The sequence below is a fragment of the Clarias gariepinus genome, chromosome 8 (genome assembly GCF_024256425.1).
Source record: "Clarias gariepinus isolate MV-2021 ecotype Netherlands chromosome 8, CGAR_prim_01v2, whole genome shotgun sequence".
Lineage (NCBI taxonomy): Eukaryota > Metazoa > Chordata > Actinopteri > Siluriformes > Clariidae > Clarias > Clarias gariepinus.
Window position 1 is genome coordinate 29,730,776 of NC_071107.1, and position 11,629 is coordinate 29,742,404.

An 11,629-nucleotide genomic window follows, 5' to 3' on the forward strand; every position below is an offset into this window, starting at 1 on the left:
TAACTTATCTGTGTGAAAACCGAATGAGTTAATGTAAAACATCACTTCAAACATGTATTCCTGAGAATGATAAAACCCTGAAAAATATAAAAACCTTTTGAATATGGAACAATACATAACTTTAGGACATCATTAAAATTTTAGAAACAGTGTTTTACACTTTGGTGGTATATAGCCTTATTGATATATTTTAAATTTGATCATAACTAGTTATTCAGGTAAATTTATCATCTTTGTCTTTACAAGACTCCACTTGTTCTCATTAACCAGAGCTCTGCTGTGGAGGATTGGGGTCAGAGGGGTGATGGAGCTTTTGGAGCTACTGGAAGAGCGTGAACATGGTGTTGGAGGGGACTGTAGTCTTTGAGGGTGACATACAGCGGCTTTATGAGTGATGTTTGGTCAGGTCTTCACTCTAAACATTGAATTACAAAAGGACTAGACGTACACCTATGAAGCCCCATAAACGATTATTATTGGACATGGAGAGACATGCTCAGATTCACATGCTGAGAAACAAACTCTTGTTGCCATATACTGTAGACTCTTTTTTTATGTGTGACACATTGGAGGGAAATAGTCTTCAAATGTCAAATTTTTGCTAGTTTTTAAAAATGGTTATTATGTTGCAATGTAAAAGAGTTAGTAAAATACTGATAAGCATCTGGGGTTATCCAGATATTTTATTGACCTTCAAGCAAAATAAAATGTGTTTTATGCAGATCACTGTTTTAACTTTAACTAGTTTTGAAAGAATAAAGTATTTTAAGTAATGTTTGTGGGTTTTAATTTTCAGAGTATTGTCGGGCCAACCTGTTTTTATAGAAAAATTATCACTTTAACAAACTACATCAATGGGAGACATCTTAAGACCGTTGTTTTGTTTCACTGTGTACTAACTGTATATGGTTGAAGTGACAGTAAAGCCTACTTGAACTTATATTTTAAGTAGATGAAAAGCTGGGCTAAATCAACCCTAAAGCAATATAATTAATTGAACCCAGAAGCAAATACTACTTGAGCTGACTTAAATATTTAAATTACAAGTTGAGTCAACTTAAGATTTTGAACTGGGTACACAATGTGTCAACCAAACAGCAATGTGAAATATTTTGTTTGGACAGCAAATTTCTATACAAATTGAGTAAACTTAAAAAAGCTTTGCAACTTGTTACTGAATGTTTTTAGGTTGAGACGGCCTGTTATTATTTTTTTACAGTGTAATTATAGGCTCAATAATAAAAAAAAAAATCACAAAATTGTCAAAGAGAGCATGATACATTTAAGTATAATTTATTATTTTCTAACTAAGATTTATAAGAAACTGGTATGAGCATATAAAAATGTTTCTGTTAAATGATCCTAAACAGTCAGTAAAGTCAAAGGTTGGTTACAAATGGTTTCTATCTGATGATACCAAAACCCGATAGATGATGAAACTCATTTAAAGGTGAAAATTCCCTTAAATTTAAAACGAATAAACCTTGAAAGAAATTAGAAATAAAAGGAAAATCATTCTCCTCTGAGTGATTTGGACATTTAAAGTTTAACAGTCATGCAGGTACAGACAGACAATAATAATCACTATATAAAACCAGAATTTGGGAAGTGCTAGTACTATTCACGGTAGCCTAAATGTAATTGCATAAGACTTTTGCCTGCTGTATGCAGAATTAAGATGTATGATGACTGATGAAATTATTATGTAAAAGGAAAAGAGACATTTCATTAAGATTGTTTAAAATATATTTAATAACACATTAACATTGGTCCTAAAACAATAAATGTAATATTTTGATATATATATATATATATATATATATATATATATATATAATTCAAATTACTAATGTAAATGTGTGTAAAGTCTGAAGGAAATCAAAACATCTCCATTTAAAATCACCAGAACTGATCAAAGGAGCAAAAATAGCTGCTGCTTGCTTGACTGGCCTCAAAGGGGGTTTCAGGAAATACCGGTTATTACCTGCGAGTGGTAAATGTTTAATGTGTCTCCTACTATTTAAAAATAAAGCCAAATAAATAAGCACATTCATGAGCTAATATATACATAACACTGTACATTACTGTAAATCTCCAAACTATCTATCTGGTATTTTTTCCAACAATACAGAAGTGGCAGATTTATTTCTTTTTTAACTGATTGCTCCAAAGACTCCAATCAATAAAGAACTTAATTTATAACCCGCACTGACAGTGTGAAGCATAACAATATAAGGGCTGATGTGTGTTCCCTCCAAAAAAACAAAACAAACAAGCCCTCTCAAAGATGTACTGTATGACTTCAGTGGCACCCACAAGACCTGACTACCATATTGCGATATTTTTTCAGAATTACATTTGAGCTGTCATCGAAGTATAGCACTGATATTGCATTCAGCTTGGTTGGTGCACAGCAAGGCTTTGGCACATTATCAGGAAACATGAGATGAACCTTAATGAAAGAACAACAAAATCACATCAGTTTTTACTCAACAGCCATGGCGTATTACTCATATCAGGATTTATTGTGTTTTTATGACACATGCTGCATTGCCTTATTATATATATAGGTTTCAACTTACCAGAGTTTGCACAATTGCATGGTTTGTTGCATTCATATGTGCATTGAGTGGGAAGGAGCATTCTCCATCGCAGTAAAATGCTGCATAGCCCTCCGGTGCAATTATCCAGTCCTTGAAAAAGGCGGAGAGACAAAAAAGGTAAACAACAACAAAAAGACAATGTGTTACCTTAAGAGAGAAGCATTTTAAAATATTAAAAATTTATGCTCATTTTTGTTTTTTTTTCTGAAACATGCCCCTCACCTGCCATCCTAATTCACGAAAACTGACGTAAAGCTCGTGCTTCTTGCAGGCCTGCTTCTGTTCGCTGATGTTTTGATCTAGATAAAGGCAACCAAAACCCACCATCAGTGTTCAAACGCTAGCATAGTCATTTACTGTTGTTTAGTCTACTCCTGCATGGGTGGGCTCGGTGGCCAACCCTTATGAGCACTTCTTCTCCAGCTTCTAGAAGGTAGTTTTTCAAATAATGATGTTAAGCAAGACATGTCTTAGTTGCCTAAGGATTTACACTAGTGTGTGATATTTAATCCATATTCAAAGTAAAATGTATTGCCTATATCCAGCTTTCATGTTGGGTTATACCTCCGGTCCTGGGAACCGGTGGGGTTTTCGATTGACTTCTGCCTTTGTTTCTGTTAGGATTCTTCTTCTTCCCCCCTGCGGCCCTTACAGAGCGCAGCAACACTTCGCTGGCTTTGAAAAATGCCACAAGAAAAGGCTGCTTGGATTGAGGCCCACTTCTGCCAATGATCCCGGCTGATTTCATGTTGATGCTTCGACCTGTAAAGGTGGACACGTTTCAAAATGCCTTGTTTATTCAGCAGCACTGATAATACATTGTCCAATAGCGAGCATATGTTTATACGTAATTAAATAACTAGCAATCCCTGAAATTGTTGCCCTGAAGTATTATGTATTTCTACAAATTTATTTGGCTCAAAAAAAATTAATAAGCTGTCTTAGATGTCTTGTGACGTATGACTTTGTGCCATGCACTGTTTAGCCAAGTGCAACAAAACAAGCACTCAACAGGAAATAAACATGGTTTGTGACAAATGATTAATGACACTAGAATAGTCTTCTTTTTTTTTTATAAGAATCATAGCTATATAACTTGTACAAATAAATGTTTGTTTGATGAAAAATATACCATGCAGTTAACATTAATTAATGACTGGATAATCCAATTCAATAACTACTGTATATTAACAAGATATTTTTACTTGATATATACTATAACCCTGTTTAAAAGATTTAAAAGTGGTAATTAATATAATAATGTCTGACAAGCAATTGTATTAACACAGACAAGGTTTAACGCATATGAGTTTATGCTAATTAATCCTGTCCATAAAAACAGTTCCAGTGTCAGGCAGGTTGTATCTTAGCTGATGGTTGTAGTGCAGCAGGTGGTGCAAATGCGTAGTACAGTAGCAGTGTGGAGAGACATTACCTGACTGTAAAGTGCATCAAGCTTAAACATAGGTAAATAGTTTGTGTGGGTTATCATGAAAATAAGGAGTAGGATTTTTCTTTCTGTTTCTGGTTGTTAAGCCTACTAACCTATAAATGAATAATGAATAGCACAGACTTTAAATCTTCTTATCCCTGGAGCCTGAGCTTATTATTTTTTTCACCCTACGTGCCCGAGAACACAAATACTGAACTTCATAGTGCCACTAGTTACTGACAATCTGATAATATTACAATGCATTTATTATTTCTTAGATCTACTCCCAATAACATGGGTGTCATTTCCTTACCGTCCATGGTCTCTACACAGAGCTGGAGGCCCTTGTTCTGCTGTGGGTTAAGTACCCAGTGATTACTGGTGGCTGTGATGTCAAACACCAGCCATCCTCCATCTGAGGCACGGATTTTCTTTGAGTCAAGCAAAAATGTATCTGCATCCCTAAATAACAAATTCAGAGGACAGCTGTGAGAGTAGGTCTTAAAAATGGTGGTCATAAATGCCTGAATTATTTAATAACAACTTCCAAATGCATGCTTCAGTATCAATCTGTTCCAGACATTCCTTTGTCATCTTGGCATCAATATCATGGACCAGCAATTCCTGTTAATCTAATTGTCTCATGTTCCAAAATGGTCTGTGGGCCACACACCATGAGAACAGACACAAAAAAAAAAGCAGATCAGAGACAGCAGCAGGCCCAGACATGCCACATGCACACTTTTGTTCTAATCATATCACAAACAGTTCTTCTTAGACTTTACTCTTCTTTGACTGTTCTTTTTTTCCTTTCTTTCTTCTTTTTACTTTGAATCTAAAAAAACTCATCCAACAGGATGCTAAAATTGTTTTCCTGGCCTAATCCCTTTATCTTTATTTTACTTACATTTGTCACTTGTTTTTACCAATTTATAAAGAGCAACCACAGAGCACTCTTATTTTTTAAACATTATTTCAGTTCAAATGTTAACATCTTGTGAAAAAAATTATAGCAAAGACTGTTGGCATTGGCATTGCCAATAAAAACTATTGGCATCAACAGCAATTGTCCCTAAAACTAGTCTAGTGGTACAGTAGGCCTTTGATGACTACGATAGCTTAAACCCAACTCGTGGCCATCACAGGGGTCACATATCTCCTCTGCATTCACGCTGGGCAGGTATAGGCTGTGTCTATGGTCTGGTCATATATGATTAAAGATAAGTAACAGGTTTCTGTTTCAGATCATTATTACTATAAAAGGGACCAGTGGGTTAGCTGGCACACTATATGGAAGTGGCGCTTCTCTTTTGGAGGTCATTATTAGAAGCAGATGGCCCTGTTTGGGAAACGACTAGCCTGACAAGGTGGTAGGGATATATCAAAAGCGATAACTAAATGGGCTTCCGAGACTTCATAGGTAGAGGAAACTTGCAAATGGTCTGTTAATGGAAACCTTTGATCTCTGGGTTTTATCGGAGAACATGGTGAGAGAGAGGCAGTGCAGGGTCTGAATAGAAGGTGAACTAATAACAAATCCCACAACATGTGCATGGTCCCCCTTTGTCTGAGACAAAGGAACGTACGCAGCTACAGATCTTGGCGCAGACTATGAATGAGTGTAAGCCGATAGATTAGATATCATAAGTGCATAAGCACATAAGTGCATAAGCACAGCTGCTTCTAACTCACTTTTGAGTAGTGATTTAGAATGGAACTGCCATTCTAACGTCTATTAATTATGATTATGTGTACTATTTACCATCCTACCCTCCATTCCGTTTTATATAAACGTCCACAATCATTAACTGTTATTAAAAATCATGTACAGCCCAATGATAACCCTTTTCTACAGAGTATGTGTCTTCTACAACACAGTTATATGACATATTTAAACATATTATTTAAACATGTTTATTTTTTTATTGGAGCTTATGAAAGAGAAATAGTAGCAAGATTAATAAATCATTTCAGCTGTAAAAAGAGAAAAAAAGAATTTGGGATTTTTTTTTCTATTTTTTTTTACTAAATGTATGAATTGGTTATTTTCTTCTCCCCTTTTTCAATGTATATAAGCTGAAATAGTATATTAGCTGACACGTGTGGGCAAAGACAGGTCAGTATTTCAATGGTGACAAATTACTCTCTTAAAACTTCCTGAAACATGCTGTTTTATCACCACTAGAGAAGACTCCAGACAGACTCCAGACACACACAAGTGTAAACAGGATGTTCTTTTATTTTCTGCCCGATTGCCTACCTAAAGTTTTACAGAGCAGCTATAGTTTTAAAAGACTAATGGAAAAAAATTTAAATGTACCCTTAGTTAGAAAATTTAGTCCAGACAGTGTTGTTGGAAGACTGGGGATAAAAAAAAATAATCATTCTTTTCTTTATCAGAAAAACAAATAAAAATGGTTTATGCTCTGGTGTCTGGTTCTAAACATCATGATTTGTGCCACATAAAGAGAAAACTGGACAGGTAAATATAATTTCCTAAGTAGTCGTGGTACTTATTGTACAAATGCGTATACAACATTACATCATTATATGTGTCTATTGTACTCACTTGTTTTGATATTCCCTCGTCACCTGGTATATGGAGACCTTTAAAGTGACATTCTCATATCTTCCATGACTGTGATCTTTATAGATGCGAAACTCTGCTGCAGTTACAGCCTCCCCTTCTGGAATTTGAGTTAGGTCGAAACGGAACTCTTTATAGTGTCTCCTCTGGTGGGAAAAGTCCCTGTCTCTTTCCACTACAAAAGAGAGGGGTGGAAAAGTGTTGGTAAAATGGTATTGACTGAGCTCTATTCTCTTCAGATCATGAGGTCTTTGCTGGAGGGCCATGATATGTCTGTTAACATTTGCTTCCTTTAAATTCCCATCATACAAATTTCGAAATCTAAACATTTAGATAAAAGAGACAGAGACAGAGAAAAAAAAACTGTATGTCCATTAAATTAGTCAAATGTGCAGAGGTAACGTTTTAAGTACTGGGCCTCTGCTGTGAGCTTTCTGTATTCTCTCAGTATGATGAATGATCTGCCTGTTAAGCAAAACAGGCCTTCACTAATGACACTCTGCCCTTCAGCATAGACAAGTCCAAGATAAAATGTTTGTTCTCTTGGACAGGCTGGCAATATTGACATATTTCACATATTTTACCTCATGGATGTTTACTTTTTAATTGTCCTGTTTAAAGTGCACACACATTCCAAAGATAATAAGATGTTCCACTGCTTAACAGACATTTAAAAATGTCTTCATCTAAGACGTCCTGCTTCCCTAAACTTATAACACCCAAAGCTTTAGTCACAACGTCCCTGATTTATAGACTTTATGAACTCTGAACATTCCGAATATCTAGAATCTAAACAACCAGATGTTTATATGTCTAACGACACTACGGTCGGGGTTGTTATCACATTGAAAAGCAGTGAAATCATCCTTACTGTTATATACAAGGCCTAAAATAAGAGTGCAAAGTGATAACAAAGGAGAAAGCATTGTACGTCTATAGTGTCAGTGATATAAGGCAGCACTGATAATTTATCTATAGTAAAAGTTTACGGCTACTTAACAGGAAGAGGTCAGAGGCCAGGCCCAAGTCATACCAGCTGCTCAGGCTCAACTTCAAGCCTGGTCGGCTAATTAAGAACAGAGGTCAGGGTCTGTTAGGACACGGACAGCACTGGTTTAATTCACAAGATTGATTTAAAGCATAACTTTCTGGAACAGTGTTTGCAGTTTAAACAGTGAACCTGTAAAGCAGTTACTTTTACAGGATTGGAGACCCATGGTTGTGAGTTACTCATTTATTTTATGTTTCTAAATTTTAGATTATACATTACAATGCGAGGTTTAATCAAATTTATGAAAAATGTAGTGATATCCTGTCAGAATATTTTTGTAGTATGGTTTATTAGGCAAGAATCAACTGACAGAAGTGTTCAGAAATGAGATATTTAATTTTACTTCCAAATAGAGTGTATACTTCTAATAAATACCTTTAGGATAGTTTTTTGAAAATATACACACATTAATAAATAAATGGATGGCAATTTGTCAGTATTAAGTTTTTAACTGCATACAATGATTGTCCCAACATTGGTTGTGTCTTATTTTAAATTAGTAGACCTGTTCTTCTAAAGTGAACCGTGGACATGCCCCCTAAACTCTAAGTGAAAACACATGTAGTATAGTCGTTGTGAGGGCTTTCCCCGTGGGCTACCTAAACTGAAATGTTTCAAAAGGTCAGCCAGAAATTTAATCTGCTTTTGTCGCTCTCGTGTCAAAAATCTGTTATTATTTTTGACAATTTAACAACTTTTACATACAGTAACTGACCAAAAACACAGCACAGGATATGAAAACTTAGTTTTGGTAATTCAAGCTCTCATGAAACATGACGCAGTGCAACCATGAACTTATGTTCATAAATTCTGACGCGGGAAAACAGCAGCACTCGCGAACGTTTCATGACCAAAACCAGTCTACCCTGTCCCCTGTCCTCCCTATAACAACAGGAAACAATTACGTCAAATTATCAACAGGTCAAACATTCATTTGATAAGTATGCATGAGCTTCTGGGTGAGAGAGGTCATGGCTACTGGAGCATTACGGTCTTAATCATGCGTATCGCTGTGACTCTTTAAAAACACACAACATTCCAGAAACCAGGGCCTTAATAGCATGTATTCAACACAACACTTGAGCATGTCCCAGAGAATTTATTTAATGTTTCCTGCTTACCCCTACTGCATACCATGTGTATTTATCCCATGTCTAACAGAATTTTCACAGACACTACAGAGGCTTTACAAATTATCAGATATAATAATACTCTTTAGAGGCCAGTGTCTTTTCCTTCTCTAACCTGTAATTGTCTCAGAGTTTCAGAGTTTCCAGAGACTTTGCTGTTCTATTTTATCTCGGTTATGGAGATTTAAATGCCATGCTGTATATAGTCTAGCCTATAGGTTGTAAATGAAAGGGTGTCAAAAGAAAATGTAAGAATAGATCCTGTTTTAACATTACATTTGGTGTAGTATTCATACACGATATAAAAATAATTTAATAAAAATTGGAATTACTTATTACTATTTTTTTCTGTGTAATTTGAGGCATATTTTTGTTATTATAATTTAGAAAAACAGTTTTAGTAAGTTTCATAGATTACAAGTGACAACACTGGGGTTTGCGACATACAGTACAAACATCTAGTGATTCATTTTTATCTTAATACAATCATCAGAGCAAAACACTGACCCTCATGTATTCATCTACGGTCACTGCCGATAGGAATTCTTTTGTTAATGTGTTGAAAAGTTTACTAATAGATAATAAATGAATGAACATATTGCTGGTTATGTATATTTATAAGCCGGTGAATCTTAAAATGAGGTCTGGGAAGCTGAGCCAGGGGTGGATGTGGATGGTGTTGTTATTTTTTTTTTTGTTTTTTGTTTTTTTTTACATGAATTTAACAGAATTATCAAATCTACATTATTTATTATTGAATTTGCATAGGTATTACTGTGACTTGAAAATGTAATTCTACAACACAAAAACAAATAAGCGTAAAAATAATGTTAAGTTGAAAAAGGAAGAATGTTCGAAAAAAACAAATAACTTTCGTGGCAAAAAAATAATAAAGGAAAGAAATACTGTATATTTGAACAGATGGGATATGTTTAAAAACAAATCTTTACTCATAGGGTTTTTAAACCTTGAAAAGTTTTGAAAGTTTCTGAAAGTGTGCGTAGCTTCACCACAATGAATTAAATCATATTTTAAAATAGTACTACCAATAGTAAAGTATTGTGCTGATGGCGTCCCGGCCCATTCTCCCCCCAAAAGGAAAAAGTTACTAAGGCCAAGCCAGACTGTGAACAAAGTTCTGATTGTGAAGGTGGAAGCTTTTTCTCCATCCAGATATGTATTGTTTTCTACAGGATGTCCATTTAATATTTGAATATGAGTACAGCTGTGTGCATTTTCTAAAGAAAAAAAAAACCTGAATACAGGTTATAGAGATATATATATATATATATATATATATATATATATATATTCTTTTTTTGTACTATAGGTGTGTTGAAGAGAGTGGGCATGTTTAGTGCGCTTATAATGGGCTCTAACAGGCTTTTTTCAGTGTTGGTAAAAACTCTCAGAAAGTTTGCCAAGAGCGAAAAAACAAAACGAAAACAAGGTAAAGTATAAAGTTCCTGGAGTGTATACCTACCCAGATTGACAAAGCTCATAACCATGTCGGCATCGTTGAGAAAGTTCGCGTCGTGTGAAGTCGCCAGAGGTGGACTCTGACTTGTCCAGGCCACGGGCGCTCGGGAATATCCATAGGGAGCCGCGCTGTGCTGGCTTCTCGCCGGGTTTCCCAGGGAGTTCATGCTGATCGCTCTGCCTGCGCTCTCGAGCAGCGCGTCCTCCTCCTCCTCCGCTTCCTCGGTCGTCATGGCGTTGTACAGATCGAGCATGAAGAGAGGCGCCGAGGATGCCTGCTTGGCCGGAGAGAAAGGTTTCGGGCGATGGGGCAAACCCAGGATGGAGAGGATCTCCCTTTGGATTTCTCTGCGCTCGTGGTTTCTCAAGCGTCTGTACACGAAGCTCGAGTGGACATGGTTGTCCCCTAACGCGCACTGGACGCTCTGAAAGAAGCCGAGGCAGCTCCAGACGAGTGCGAAGGCCGCTCCGTGGCAAAGCCTTAAGACCTTCATAGCTGGCGAGGTTGTGATGCTGTTTGTTCACCACGCGCGTCTCGGGCTGTTGACCAACTCCATGACAGTGCGTGTACCATTCATAATAATCTAATCAAGCAACAGCCGAACTGTAGATCAGAAGTAAAACCGCGTCGCCAAGAAGTCAGAACCTTCCAGTGTGATGGGTTACATCACGCGGGATCCGTGTTAGTAAACTTCTTAGCCTGTTCTTTAACTTTGTTCTGCGCAAACGGAAAGCAAAACCCCGACGTACAGACGTACAGACAGACAGACAGAACTGCTCGTTGAGATCAGTGCTGGTGGACTTGGTGCTGATCGGCCCCAGAGCTCCGAGTCGCCCGAGTGAGTGAAGAGTCAGGGCTCGCTGTTTAAACCCGCCGGAGCTCCTGCGCTACAACAGTAGACATCAGTGTGGGGGAGGAAAAAAAAAAAGAGTTCAGACCGAGTAGTCCGTCCCACACACACACACACACACACACAGGATTCGTGTTCACCTCTAGCGGTCGCATGAAGTCTCGTTGACCACGCTTCATCGTGAAATTAGAGCCACTTGATATATGACACCCGTAGTAATCATGCAAAGCAGGGAAACGCACAGAATAGGGTTTAGTCCCTGCACGTTCTAGTGGAAGTGATTTTTATCACGCGCATTGGCCTCACGCGCACTATAAAGAAACACCAGCAATAACTTAGCAATATGAGAGTTTAACACCTGTTGCTTAAAAAAAACAACAACTCTAAACTCTACCTTTCTTTATGGATGACTTTGCAACCTCAAAGAAACGCCTTTTTTTTTTATTTAGTGTGGAAATCTTGTGCACACCTGATCATTATAACCCGTGGCCACACA

General features: G+C 36.9%; 1 protein-coding gene across 1 annotated transcript; it reads right to left on the minus strand.

The window, feature by feature from the left end:
• Window positions 1-1,832: 1,832 nt before the first annotated feature.
• bmp5 (bone morphogenetic protein 5) lies at window positions 1,833-11,174 on the minus strand. The gene is made up of 7 exons (XM_053502500.1): window positions 10,287-11,174; window positions 6,605-6,797; window positions 4,349-4,497; window positions 3,168-3,365; window positions 2,826-2,902; window positions 2,583-2,693; window positions 1,833-2,452 (listed from the first exon to the last, which is right to left on the minus strand). Exons 1-7 carry the CDS (start codon window positions 10,774-10,776, stop codon window positions 2,303-2,305), a joined length of 1,368 nt encoding a protein of 455 aa, XP_053358475.1. The 5' UTR covers window positions 10,777-11,174; the 3' UTR covers window positions 1,833-2,302.
• Between the last annotated feature and the right edge of the window lie 455 nt (window positions 11,175-11,629).